General features: G+C 39.9%; 2 protein-coding genes across 3 annotated transcripts; one reads left to right on the forward strand and one right to left on the reverse strand.

Annotated features, from left to right (window-relative positions):
• Nucleotides 1-51: 51 nt before the first annotated feature.
• On the reverse strand, nucleotides 52-2,395 carry gemin6 (gem (nuclear organelle) associated protein 6). The gene is made up of 2 exons (XM_006638553.3): nucleotides 2,135-2,395; nucleotides 52-837 (listed from the first exon to the last, which is right to left on the reverse strand). Exons 1-2 carry the CDS (start codon nucleotides 2,260-2,262, stop codon nucleotides 465-467), a joined length of 501 nt encoding a protein of 166 aa, XP_006638616.1. The 5' UTR covers nucleotides 2,263-2,395; the 3' UTR covers nucleotides 52-464.
• A 635-nt stretch (nucleotides 2,396-3,030) lies between these two features.
• Nucleotides 3,031-11,392, forward strand: srsf7b (serine and arginine rich splicing factor 7b). Of its 2 annotated transcripts, none has more exons than XM_015362597.2 (9): nucleotides 3,031-3,127; nucleotides 5,191-5,371; nucleotides 7,261-7,437; nucleotides 8,461-8,535; nucleotides 9,143-9,220; nucleotides 9,337-9,390; nucleotides 10,085-10,129; nucleotides 10,912-10,947; nucleotides 11,059-11,392. In XM_015362597.2, the coding sequence occupies exons 1-9, from the start codon at nucleotides 3,046-3,048 to the stop codon at nucleotides 11,111-11,113; spliced, it is 783 nt and encodes a 260-aa protein (XP_015218083.2). In that variant the 5' UTR covers nucleotides 3,031-3,045; the 3' UTR covers nucleotides 11,114-11,392. The 2 variants fall into 2 exon arrangements, with proteins under 2 accessions (XP_015218083.2, XP_006638601.2); XM_006638538.3 differs by having other exon boundaries at nucleotides 3,032-3,138.
• The last annotated feature ends 2,122 nt before the right edge of the window (nucleotides 11,393-13,514 follow it).

Below are 13,514 nucleotides of genomic sequence, written 5' to 3' on the forward strand. Positions count from 1 at the left end.
TTTCTGGAACTTATGGTTATTATGCAAGAGGATAAAATGGAGGGCAAGTGATACTTGTTTGTACCTTTGTACTCAATTTAATCAAGGACAGTTTGACACTGCATTTATTTTGAAAAAGTACACCACTTTAAAAAGGGGGAGTTTAACATAGTAACAGTAGACAATACAATTTAGAAAACAAAGAAAGATTCTTCATTACCTTCAATTACTTGAGGATTCCCTGAACACCACAGCTTGAAAAAATCGTGCGGCTTTGTCGATGCAGTAAAAACAAAAGGCCACTATCTGTGAATTTCAAAATAACTTAAATTTGGAACTCAAACCATGCGTTCACCTGAATCACCCGAGACCACACATTTGAGGTGAACCCAGTCTTACCCTTCACAATGAGTCCATCCCAGCACATGTAGCCACCCTAACACTACGTTTCAGTAGCGTGACAGAGTTGCCATTACCTCATTTCGCTAACAGCAGCCTGGGTTGCTCTCTATGAGGCTCTGCACCCTGGATAAAATAATTTCATTGGTGCTGCTGCAGTCCTCCGGCCCGTAAGGAGGGTCTATGGTTAACACCCCAGCTACGCACAGTTTCCCGCCCTCCAGCCCTTCCTCTGTCACTGGCACCCAGTTCTTCTCCAGCCACGCCCGCAGGCTGGCTTTCCTCGTCGCCAGCTCCTCGCCGCTGTAGGCCTGCCGCCTCGCGGGCATTAACACGGAGCGCAGCCGCTCGGCCACCGCGTCGTCCCCGTCTCGCAGGACCTCCACCGCCTCCACGGCGTGGCCCATCACCGCCACGATCGAGGTCTTCCCGTCCTCCTCGAAATTCATCAGCACAACACTGAGGGAACACAGAGAGACCCCGTCTCTTACTGTGCCTTTCACAAAATCACTTCACCTGATGTTGGCAGACATCAAAGAAGTAACCAAAACCCTTATTACTTTAAGCCCTTCTTTTGAAAGAAGCTTTCTACATCCAGGGACAATGACTTGTACATTCTACTACAGCTGGACATTAGCTCATGCTCAATAGCCTTTGTTCTGCTTATATTCAGTATGTCCTAGCCTGAAAGGATAATGTGATCACTCGCTTATTCTGCTGGTTTTAATTGGAGCACGTTTCTTTCTTTCTAGGGCACATGCCTTTACAGCCACCTATGAAGAGAGAACTTACTCTCGCAGGCTTAGAAGGCAGTGTAGGATTGGGATTTAGTTCACGTCTAACATGTTTAATTTTGAAAGTGAACGATCACATGCACCTGAGAGGAAGGGTAGATGGACAGAGCTGTGGTATAAACTATTTATAATTTTTAGTTTTTTATATTAATTTTGTTCCAACAAAAGAAATAAAGCATTTTCTAAAGGAACATCAATACTGACCAGGCACTGCAAAAGTATTTCACACTTTCCAATGCTGTATACACTTTTTAATGTGAATAACCCTAATCAAAACTTGAATGCTGAATACTTGAACTCTGAATACTTTTATCGACGAAAGACGTTAAATGTCATTAAAAACTGTAAATTAATCAAAGGAAAACGTAAAAACATTGATTGCATCAATGCATCGGCAAACCTAGATAAACCACTTCAGGCTGATGTGCATCGTTATTTTGACAAGTTACAAACCTTGTTCAATGTGGGATGCTACAAATTAACTTTAAAAACGCTACAGATCATTAGGAGTGCAATAAAATGGGACATCGCTGCAAGGCGGCTAATACCTTCGCACCCCTACACGTGATTCAGAGCATTGTACACCACTGCTTCCTTATAGCCCCATCCCGCCTCAGTGGTTGTCAGGCATTACGGATTTTTATAAAAAACAGTCCTACTAGAACATATATCGTACAACGTGAAAACATTGGGATATGCTTTTCATTCTAAGAAGACAAGTCACTCAACTAAATCCTTATGAAGACATTACTTCAATTGACTTATTTTAGATGATAAAACTGTCTATTAATTTTAGGGAATGGTTACACACACTAGGCCCTTCCGTTTTGTATACATACCAACCCACTTAGCCTAGGCTACTTATAACTCACAGGAGACCCCGAGACTTAATTCTCAGGTAAAAGGGAATCATTAAAATTAAAACATCGACTTAAAATAAAAACGTAAAACGGAACCCGTACTTGCCAGACACGGGATCCACAGTAAAAACCCAGCCTCGATATTCCTGTTTTTCAACAACTTTAACTTTCACCTCCTTGTTTAAATACTCGTACCACTCCAGGGGCTTCTTCTTACACCACTCGTTCATATTGTCTCCTTGATTTATGATTTATAATTTATAACGTTATCAGATTTGAACAATCCTGGACTAAAACAAACGAACACGCAGCATTCGTGCAGCTGTTGCGCTGTGTAACTGTGCAATTGCAGCCTTTATCGGACGGAAACAAACGCTGCGATTAAAGAGGTCCGGCCTAATTAAAAAAAAAAATCTTACAAATAAATGAACAGACAAAAATCTTGATTGTGGTGACCTCACCTCAGTTTTACATTATTGGCGATTTTTATTTTTGTATCGACCCGACATAAACTAGATGCTATAAAACGCAACAAACTAACTTAATGCTCGATTCAAATGTGTCCCAACTTGTATTTCAGTTTGCACTCTGCACTCTGATAAAGAATGTATATTTTACATGTACCTAATTAGCTCGTTATTTAATCTATACGTTAATGTTTTCAATCACCTCATCAGGTCCAGCACCCCAAATGTTTCGCTAAACTGGCTGTAGTATTCTGTAGTATTTTTTTTTATCGTACCGTATCGTGAAAACATGTTCCTGTATAAACAAAAAAATGTTGCGAATGGACTGCTTTATGAAGACTGGCGGGAGATTGCTATGTACTCGGACCTTTTATTATTTTCTTTTTAAAAGTACGATTACGGCACCAGCTCACGGGTTGAAGACAGGCGGAGCTTGAGCGCGACTTGTGTTTTCCCAGCCCCCCCCCCAACCGGGCTGGAGCCGTTGCCATGGGGATAACGTCGGGCACTTGAACATTCACAGAAAAAGCGGTTCCCCTGGTGCGCATGCGTGGGCTTTGGTTTCCTTTACGGTTGGCGCTGCATCGTCGGAGTAGCTCAGCCGGGGTATCATGTCCAGATACGGACGGTACGGAGGAGGTAAGGGATTATAAGGGGGGGGGGAAATGTATTTGGGGGAGAAACCTGGGCGGGTATGTTTTTTTTTTATTGCGTGGCGGTAAAAAATGACTATTAAAGAAACTCAGATGTTAGGGTGTTTTTTTCCCTCCATGATTGTAAAAGGGTATTCGGCGGCATGGCGGGTAAGAGTCCTGTAATGGCGGCTACTTGGTTGTTGTTTGCGCACCCCAGTCAGAGGGGTCAATGTTTCGCGCTGTGACGAACAGAGGGGGCTTGAGCGTCGCGTTTTTTTTTTTTTTAATGTCGTACCAGCGTAGTGTGTTGAAATAACGGGCGGTTTCATCGTTTTAAAGACCTCCCGCAGGCCCGGGTCGAGGCGGTGTTGCAGTTTCGGCTCGTCGGCGCTGCCAGCCGGGGGGACGGAGCACGCCGTGCCGCCTCGGGTGCAGTCGTGCGTCTGCCCCCCTTGACGTTTGACTCTCGCCTCCTTGTTTCTGTGCAGAAACGCCGTCGTTTTTCACGGGCTGTGTCGGTGGAAGGGGTTCAGGGGAAGGTTTATTCTTTGCTACCCTCACAGGCGGCGCAGGGTGCTTTGAAATCTTTGTGGTTTACTCGTACGGCTGATTGCACCGGGGGACTGGCGTGAAATAAGGAAGCAGTGAAGTCAGACCCCATCTTCGCCCGCCACCGTCGAGCTGTGGCGCCTTTCCTGTTGACGGGGAAGTTAGTTTTGTGTCACGGCGTATGGAAGTAGCACGCTCTGCCTGTTTTGTAAAATAAATTCGTAATAGTCCCGTCCCGCCCCTTCAGTGCAGTATTTCAGGTCAGCGCTCTGGTAACGGCAGCTTTGATCAAATTACAGAGAGAAATTAAATGCCCAATACTTACAAGCTAAAGCAATGCATTGCTTATTTTTTTTTGCAAAAAAAAATACGTCAAATTGAGAGAGGCGATTTCATGCTCGAGTTTCTCTTTTTATGCTGATCTGGGTAACACTCTGGATTGACTCGAGTAGCTCAAACTCATCGATGGGCACAAATCCTTTTCGTTTGCACATCGCTGCATAACCTTCGGTTCTGCGAATTATGGAGTGGATACTTTGGATTTTCGACAATCAAGTCCGTGATATCCCTCGTTGAAATGTTTTTTTTTTAAGACTTAAAAATGTTACTGCGCTCTCTTGGGCGAGAGGCGGTGGGTGGTGGTCTTTAAATTACTCATCTGTGAGTCTCCTCTGCTTGTAATTCAAAGAGCAAATTACTTGTGTGATTGTCTGCTAAAGGCTGCAAACGTGTTTGTATAACCCTGTGAGCATTTTTAGATCCCACTCTTTGTATATTTTTTAAAACGTTTTGCAGGTGTAAACAGATTTTCGTGTTGTAACCTTTGTATTCGTTGCTATGAGAACTTGAACACCTTTAAAAATGGACCCCCCCTCCCCCAAACAACTGGATAAAATTGAAATATACCTGAAAACTACTTTTTTTTTCTACTGGAGGCACCTACAGTGAAGTATTATCTTCTGCACTGAGTAGTGCACCTAAATAGAACTAAATTACACACAGCCTAGTGGACAGTGTTTCAAGTACTGCCCAGAAGCTTCAACATCCTGCATTTGAAAAGCTGTTGTCTTGAATGTGTGTATCGGCTCACAGTCGGCTTGCTGTGGACAGTCTTTTGCCACACGGAAAGAGTACCGACCCGTTCAACCAGCTATGGAGGGTACGCAGAGCCCTTTTCTAAAGACAGCTGCAATTGGTGTGTTCAGAAAGGTAAGCTTCAATATCCTGGGAAGATCCCTGATGCATAAATTCATTTAACCTTCAACATATGGAACAGCCAAAGGGTAGTAATATGCTAATCAAGCCAATGACCTCAATTCGATGGCCCCAAGATGCTGAGATTTCAGTGACAGAAGAACAGTGAACAGGATACCCCAGATTGAAACCCTGGCATTCAGTTCTGGTTGCAGTTAGGGTATTAATCAAGGAATAAAAAACATCAGTAATGGATGTATTAGTGGATCCACGACCTAGAGGTACAGTGCTACTTTTTTATTTTTCCTTCCAGAAACCAAGGTTTACGTGGGTAACCTTGGGACAGGTGCGGGAAAAGGAGAACTAGAGCGGGCATTCAGTTATTATGGACCATTGAGAACAGTGTGGATTGCTAGGAATCCTCCAGGGTTTGCCTTTGTGGAGTTTGAAGATCCCAGAGATGCAGAAGATGCTGTCCGGGGACTGGATGGCAAGTAAGTAGATAGTATGACAGACCCGAATTTGGCACTAGCCCGAGACTTCAGAGACCCCTAGGAAATCGGGAACTGTAATGGAGAAGTTTTTTAGAGAACTTTTTTTTTTTTAATGCAGTGCATTTCTTGTGAACTGAAAGTGATCAGAGGGTTTTTTGATTAACGTTTGCAGGTCATCTGCTGGTGTAATTTGCTCTTTTGAAATATAGAAGCACTTTGAAAGGATTTTTACTAAACAGTTTTCTTTTGCCCAGTACGTGTACTAACATTAGAACATTGTATAATATTCCGTTTTTCAAATACAAGGGTTTCTGTGTTTTAAATGAAAGCATTCATGTGGGCTGCTATATAAATTGATATTTGGTTGTAAGTAAAAAAAGGAATTTTTCATTTTACAAAAGTTTAATGTATGCTTTGCTGTTACAAGTATGTCATGTTTAAAGTATTGTCAGAGTTGGCTTTGTTCAAAACTGGATGTGGTTGTAAAGATGAGCTTAAAATGTTTCTCAGCAGCTCAAACATGGGTGGAGTTACCTTTTTAAAATACTACACTTTTTAAAGTAGACGTTTACTGCTGAGTGATTAGTCTGCTGAAAGACAAATCAAGCAATTGCTTCTTCAGTGCTGGTATATTTTTGCAGTTAATATTTAGTAAGGCATTTGAAGGCGTAGTAAAGGCTTGATATTTTTTATTACAATTCAGGCTCTTGGTGTTTTAAGTATGCATACATCTTAATTAAAATAGGTGTGCAGCCTAATACATTCTCAGGAATAACTCTAAGCAAACTTGTTTGTTTTCCTAACTCCCAAAGGAGATAGCATCTTTGCTTTGGCATGTTGTTTGACTGTCTTTTACTGGGTCTTGAAAATGTTTAGTAAAAGGTTGGAAATTCTCAGTAGCTTAGCAACTCACTATTTTAGTACTTTGTCTGACAGTTATGCAAATACTATTCATTGATATTCTCAAGATTTTGCTAAACTATATGAAAATGTATAAAGCATGTAAAATTTTTAATAACTGGGATGAAAAACCCTCCTTTCCTTTTCGATTCTTGTGCATGTTTTGCCATTTTTACTGATTATGACCTTGAGACAGGATAATTTATCAAACCTTTTGCCATTTTATCTAATTTGGGGGGGGGGGTCTTTCCTGCCATTTGATTTTGCTACTGTGCAGAATGGACTAGGCTTTCTGTATTTGTTTTTCAGGCAGTTTAGTTTTTTAACTAAAAAACATTGGATCAGCATTCACAAAACTTTATTTCTTACTCCTGTCAGTAAGAGGATTGTCAGCCTGACTGGAGTCCAATAAGGACTAATTGAGCTTGAGAGACTACTGCTTCAGATTGGCAGGTGCTGACTGCACACTGTTTTTCATAAACTCCGATTTTCCTGTTGCAAAGTAACAATTTTTTTAAATCCACCTCCTATCGTCGATAATAAAAGCCTTTTTTTTTATTTTTCATTTAGTAAAGAATTGTAGAAAGCTGGTAAAATGTCCTTGGCTTGCCTGAGCACAGGCTGAACTCAGTGATCCAGGCTCGAACCCACAATCATATTACTAGCTCGCTGTGCACCACCGCTTAGGGAATCCCAGTCAATTGGCTTAACTCCGCTGAGGATAGCGTGGGATGAGTCAGACAGGGTTCACTGTGGCAGAGCAACCCCTGTGGCTCCCGGGAGCTTGCAGTGTTGTGGTGAGGGAAATGCCTCTTCTCCCGGTCAGTGCTGAACCTCTGTATTGCCTCTGACGGGTTGCTACGTTTAGGCCACTTGTCTCGGGTTTATCCCATGGAAAGTGCCGCATCGGAAACTGAACCGTTAGCTTTTCGCTCTCAGCGGCATGTTTGCACGGCACATTAGGAATAACCAGCACCTTTTCGTTTTAGGGTAATCTGTGGCTCTAGAGTTCGAGTTGAGTTGTCAACAGGGATGCCCAGGCGATCTCGCTACGACAGGCCCCCGGCCCGTCGCCCATTCGATCCCAATGACAGGTGCTACGAATGTGGCGAAAAGGGCCATTATGCCTATGACTGCCACCGCTATAGTCGACGTCGGCGGAGCAGGTAAGTTTACATGTAGAATATGCTGGTTTACAATTTGTCAATGTGTTTATTCTTTTAATTTTAAGTAACTGTCACAAAGTAATTCAAATCATGTATTTAACATATGTATATGTTAAAGTATACAGGTGTACATGTGATATTAACTTTTTATCTGATGTTTTTGCATTTTTTGAATTTTCTTTGCAATAATTTGATATTGAAATGTTGTTGCGATATTAATAATCCACCTGGTCAAAACCTTTCAGGTTTCTTCGTTTGAGTCAGTCGCCTTGATTCAGAGTGTCACGAGCCTTTACGGTTTCATGAGGCATCTAGCAAATTCGACACTTAAGATCCTCGTAGACCTTGAGGTGATCAGCATAAGAGGCCAGATCCCCTTGAGCACCTGCCGCACCTAGCTTCATCATAAGATTCGATAGAAAGCAGAAAAGTTTTCTTGTGACGAGGTGATCGCCGTAACAGTAAATTTGGCTTTCAATTGGGCCCGGTTTATAAAGAGGAACCACCCGGTTGACCACATTCCCGTCTAGAAAAACCTCCTTGCATCAATCAAGCCTCAGCTTGCCCATTTGGCTGTCAGTTTGATCGACGTTAGATTGAAGAAAACGTCTAGATGCAGAGATCGTCTGATAGATACTTCTAGATCTGCTAGACCTTGGTCCAAAGAGGGTCGACCTGCAAACTTGCAAGGTTTATTTCAAGTACCAATTAATGTGTTCTTTTTATTTTTTAATATCAGAGTAAGAATAATGTAATGTATCATTTATTTTATTTGAGTTAGCAACTTGTCTGCTTTATGCAGCTCAGATATACAAAATGTGTTAAGATGCAGTATAAGGACCAAAGCAAGTAATCTGTATGTATATTTGTATGTATTAGATTATATTTTTCCATTTTTTTCAAAGTGACAGACTTATACTAGTATAGAAGTTTGAATTAAGCCTTACAGAAGCAGCATACGGACAGTGTGTTATCCCACCGCACTGTGGCGCCTGTTGATGGAGTTCCTTCTGAATGTGGTAGGTCCAGGTCTAGGTCCCACTCCAGGTCCAGGGGGAGGAGGTACTCTCGCTCACGCAGCAGAAGCCGGGGCAGGAGGTGAGTGTGTGGATCATGGTCTTGGCTTTGATGCGCTCTGCCCCAAGATCACTTCCCCTCGGGGATAATAAAGCTGGGGTTGAGTAATTTGAGGATATAATTATGAGGGAGTTCGTTTAAAAACCCGCGGAGAGGAGAATCCTCTTGACACTGAGGCTCGTGGGAATGCGAGACGAGCTTGTCTGTCAAGTTGTAGACAATTAACGTTGCTTCTTTCAAGAAATGGCTGGATGAGATGAATCTGCTTAATTATCTGCTCAAAGCAAATGGGCCGAAATGGGGTCAGCTAAGTGGCCCCTGATCTGCAAACTTTGTTCTTGATTTATTGAAAATTCTTTAGGTAGGTAAAATAAACCTGTGAAAATGATGGAACAAATACTAATGGGATAAGTAGGGGATTATTCCACGCTGAAAAGGTTATTCTGAAGTCTCCACAATGTTTCTTTTTTACTTTTCAGCATGGAGTTTGCTTGTTTCTTTGCATCTCGCATGCCGATGCAGCTCAACAATCTAATCTGTGTATTTTCGTTACTCCATATTCATTTAGAAATGTCAGATGTTAAAGTGTCTTAACATTCCTGATATATTTACTCTTATTTTGTTTCAGGTCAAGATCCTTTTCTCCTCGCAGGTCTAGGTCAGGTTCTCCAAGGAGATCAAGATCAGTAACTCCTAAAAGATCCAGGTAAATAAGTTTTCATTATGGAATTGAATGTTTACTCTTTGCATTTTTAACAAGATGTTTCTACAACTATTGCTATGCAGATATTGTACATTTAAGAAAAATCTTAACTCTTTCAGGTCTAGGTCAAGATCTAGATCGAGGTCCAGGTCTCTCTCTCATCCAAGGAGCAGGTAAATATGGAAACCTTTCATTTATAAATTAGTCTTTAAATTCTTCTCGTCTTTTTTTAGTATTTGTTTACTTTCTGCTGCAGCTAGAAAATGTTTTGCCTTAAAACATTCTTTGGGGAAAAAAGCCAGGTATATCATAGTGTCCCTTTGTTTATAATTAATATGCCTGAGTGTGGGCAGTATATGTGTGAAAAACAATGTATGTCCTTATTTTACTTCCTGGTGTTATCTTTGTTAAAGTAACTGTCGGTGGGATTTATATGCAGTAACCAACAGCATCTTAAGTAACCTTGAAGTACTTGGAAGTTTTCTTGCTATTCCAGTACACTGAGGGGCAGTTACCCTGATCTGTCAGGCAAGAGTGTGTACAATGACCTTGTGAAATTTTTAGTTAGACGTTCACGTTTTGTGATTAAGGGCAGATACTGGCAGGTAGCAGTGCTTCGCGGACAGGTGGATCATATTCTGTCGGCTACAGAATGTGTTCACATGCTCTCAGGGAGAGTCCCAAGATGGCATTTAACCTTGACTGAGACTGTTGAAGTAAAAAGACAAAATAATTACCATTTTTATCTGCCATATATTTTATGTGCAGCGAATTTGGGAAATTTCATTTTATGGAAACCTCTTTATGTGAGGATTGTAGGAATTGATGTTATTTTCCTAATCCTTGCATGATTTTTTTTAATCAAAGGTCTGGCTCTGTTGGAAGATCCAAGTCGGGCTCTCCTGCAAGAAGGTGAGTGTGATGCAAATGTCTTACTGTGATGCAGTTTAAAAAAGGCCTTTCTTTTGTGTGGCTCTGTTATTGATAATTTGCTGTTTAGGCTTTGAATTGAGAGAGAGCATTAAATCAGACACTTTCTGTAATAGTGATATCAACCAGCAAAATACCTAAAATTGATAAATGCATAGCTTACATGTGGAAGTCTACATACGGTCTTCAGCATGTGTATGTAAATATCAGACCCTGAGATAGTCAGCACCACTAAAATGTCCTTAAGTGTACATTAATGTAAGTGCAATGAGTATTTGTCTGGCTGCATCCTTTTCTTTAGACACTGGTGGTGATAATTGCCAAGAATGAAGCCCTACATTGTGGGGGGTGGGTGAGATAGTCCAGTAGTATTCTATTGCACTTAATTATCAAGGAAGATTCGATCAACTTTTCATTCTAGTATGTGACCTTTAGCACACTAGATGTCAACATACATGTATAAAAAAAAAGAGTGTATATGTCGCCTCGACAATTTCTTCTTATTCAGATATAAGTAGAAATATTTTGATAATTTTTCTGCTCATAGATATTTCATATGCAAGGGGTGGAAGAAGAGGTTTCTGAAGATTATGAAAGGCTTTTGAAAGTATAACAATGATCCATAAGGGGTGTTTGAAATATAAAACAAAGTTGTCACTGTATCCATGATCACGTTGATACAGGAAATTTTCAGATTAAATTTCTATAGAACTTCTACTTACTGCAAGAAGTAACATTTTAAAAACTTCTATTTTTTTTGCCAGCCGCTCAAAATCTAGATCATCACCACCAAAACGAAGGTAAGGGGTTTTCTTCCCATTAGGGAGATGTGTGAAGTTTTAGAACTAAAAATGTCCGAAACTATACGAGACTGTGAACACCTTTTAACATATTTCCTTTTTGTTTTTTAGCCGTTCGCCTTCAGGAAGTCCCCGTAGGAGTGAGAGCCCTGATAGAGATGATTAAACCTTTTTTAAAAAAAAAACAATTTTTAGAACAGAACAATTATTTGTTTACACGAGAATAAGGGATTCTGTTGGTAAGATTTTATCTTGCAAAGTGTTAAGGTTTGTCTTCTCTTGTATCTTTTTTTTTTCTCGTCCAAAAATGTAATGGAAAAACAAAAATCAGAATTGGTTTGGTAGAGATGCAGCGTAATTTTTACAAGCGGTTGTGTGATGCAGTAGAATCATATTGACAGGGCTTTTTTTTGTATATGCATATTAAATTAAATTTTCACTTCTACCCAAATTGTTTGTCATTTGTTAATCCATCTGGTGGATGCCTTTATACTGTATATCTTGAAATCCAAGTTAATTCTAACTGCTCTTGATTATTAAGTCTTAAAACCTTAAATTATTTAATCTTTAATATGTTCATTACATAGAACTAAGTCCCAGCAGTAGCCTTTGAACCCGACACGAAAATGACACTCAATATTCACTGAGGATTGCTTCTGATCCTTTTTTATAAAGAGTAAGGTTAATATTCCATAAATCATCAGAAAGAAAAAAATAGCTGTATTGTGAAGCTAAAGTTAAGTTTTGTACAGTTGTTAAAACATCTTAAGATTCTTCCATTAACTTTTAACTTAAGTAAAATGATAGGATGTATACTGTAAGTAGTTAACATTCCTGTATCTGAGATGGATATTCCTGCAATTGCAATATTAAGTGCTGAATTCTTTTAGGAATGTCAGGGAGTAAACTTTACACCTAAAAACTAAAAAACAAAAGGGGTGCTGTCTTTGAAAAAGGCAAAGTCGTAGCAGTTTGTGCATTTGCAGTTGGCAGTTTGTGCAAAACACCGAAGGAACTGTGTGGAAATATCTCTACAAAAATACCTGCAGGGGGAGCTGTTGATATGCAAAAACAGATGATATTTATTTTTCAAAATGAATCTTGAACACTAGCATATGCTTAATAAAAAAAAAAGTGGGTTTAACTAGTGGAGGTTATAATTTCATTGATTACTTAAAATCTCCCACAAAAAACATTAAAGCTTTAATGTTTCTCTTCAAAATACAGTATTTTGTAGGATAGCATAATTTAATTCCATACTTATTCCAGCCCCTCTTCTCAGATCTTGGTAGATAAATCACATTGATGGTTTGTACCCCCTTCAAATTTAAGATTAATTCTAAGGTTTAGTATTGCAGTGAACAAACTATGCTTTGAGAGCCACAATTTAATAGGGTCCATGAATCATCATGAATTTCTAAACTCTTAGAATGTTTCTATTTGAGCCCTTTAGTGGATGATGTATATAAAATGTTAGTTGAGTTAAAGTAATGCATTAGCTGTAGAGGGCCATGGTTGGCCATTCCTAACTTTATTACATTAAATGACTAAATTGCTCAATATTCCCATGTTCCTATGATTTACACACTAATTAAGGATGACCTATAACTGGGGAGGAGGAATAAAGAAACATTAAGTGTGGGAATGAAAATGTAACATTCATGGATAGAAGACACACTGATTTGTCTCCTTAAGACTAATACCTTCCTTTATACCCTCAACTGTTGTCACAGATCAGCTATTTAATTGCATTTTGAAGTGGCTACTATCAATTAGTCATCAAGTAATAATGCATTCCTTAAACAAAACCTTATTTGCTAACAAAATAGCAGATTAAAGACCTGCATTCAACTATTTGACTTTGTTCTGAGTTCATAAAAGTTACCTTTTAAATCATAATTTTATAGGTTTTAGGTCTTGCAATGGAAAATAAATTGTATATTTGGAGGAAAAGATGCTTCTCTCATTGTGGTAAAAGCACATCTTTCTATAGCACATAGTATATGTATGGTTCAGCAAAGCGGAAGGTTTGCGAGTACTAAAATACCTGTATAAAAAAAGAACTACTGAAATCATCAGTTGCAGTTACCTGCAGAGACAGGAAAAGTGGACGGGCGTGAGCGGGGCACTTCACCTCACAGGATGCGCTTCATCTATTTAAATTTATGATCACAAGCTACCTGAACATTTCAGTCACGATAGCCTAAAGATGTCTAGGCCTCATTGGAGGGGAGGGGGGATTATGAAAACTTTTTCGGCATACACAGTTCATTAATTTTGAGAATCTTTCCTACTTAGTGTAGCGGCACAGCAGTGACTGGGCGGAACGTGGAGCCCCAATACTGTACTGCCCTCTAAGGAAACACCTTATCTTACTGCCCAAGAACATCATTCCATCATCAGCACAACGTCATGTATGTAAAGATCACAGTTTTGTAGTAATGATGAGAACTAGGGCTACATTTTTTTAACCTAGAGTTGTGGTAGGCCTGCACCAAGCTACCCAGCTATGTAGTAAAAGGCAGGGTGAGGTCCCCAGGTCATCTCTAGCAACCAAACCAGCTAGA

The sequence above is a fragment of the Lepisosteus oculatus genome, chromosome 17, assembly GCF_040954835.1.
Source record: "Lepisosteus oculatus isolate fLepOcu1 chromosome 17, fLepOcu1.hap2, whole genome shotgun sequence".
NCBI lineage: Eukaryota > Metazoa > Chordata > Actinopteri > Semionotiformes > Lepisosteidae > Lepisosteus > Lepisosteus oculatus.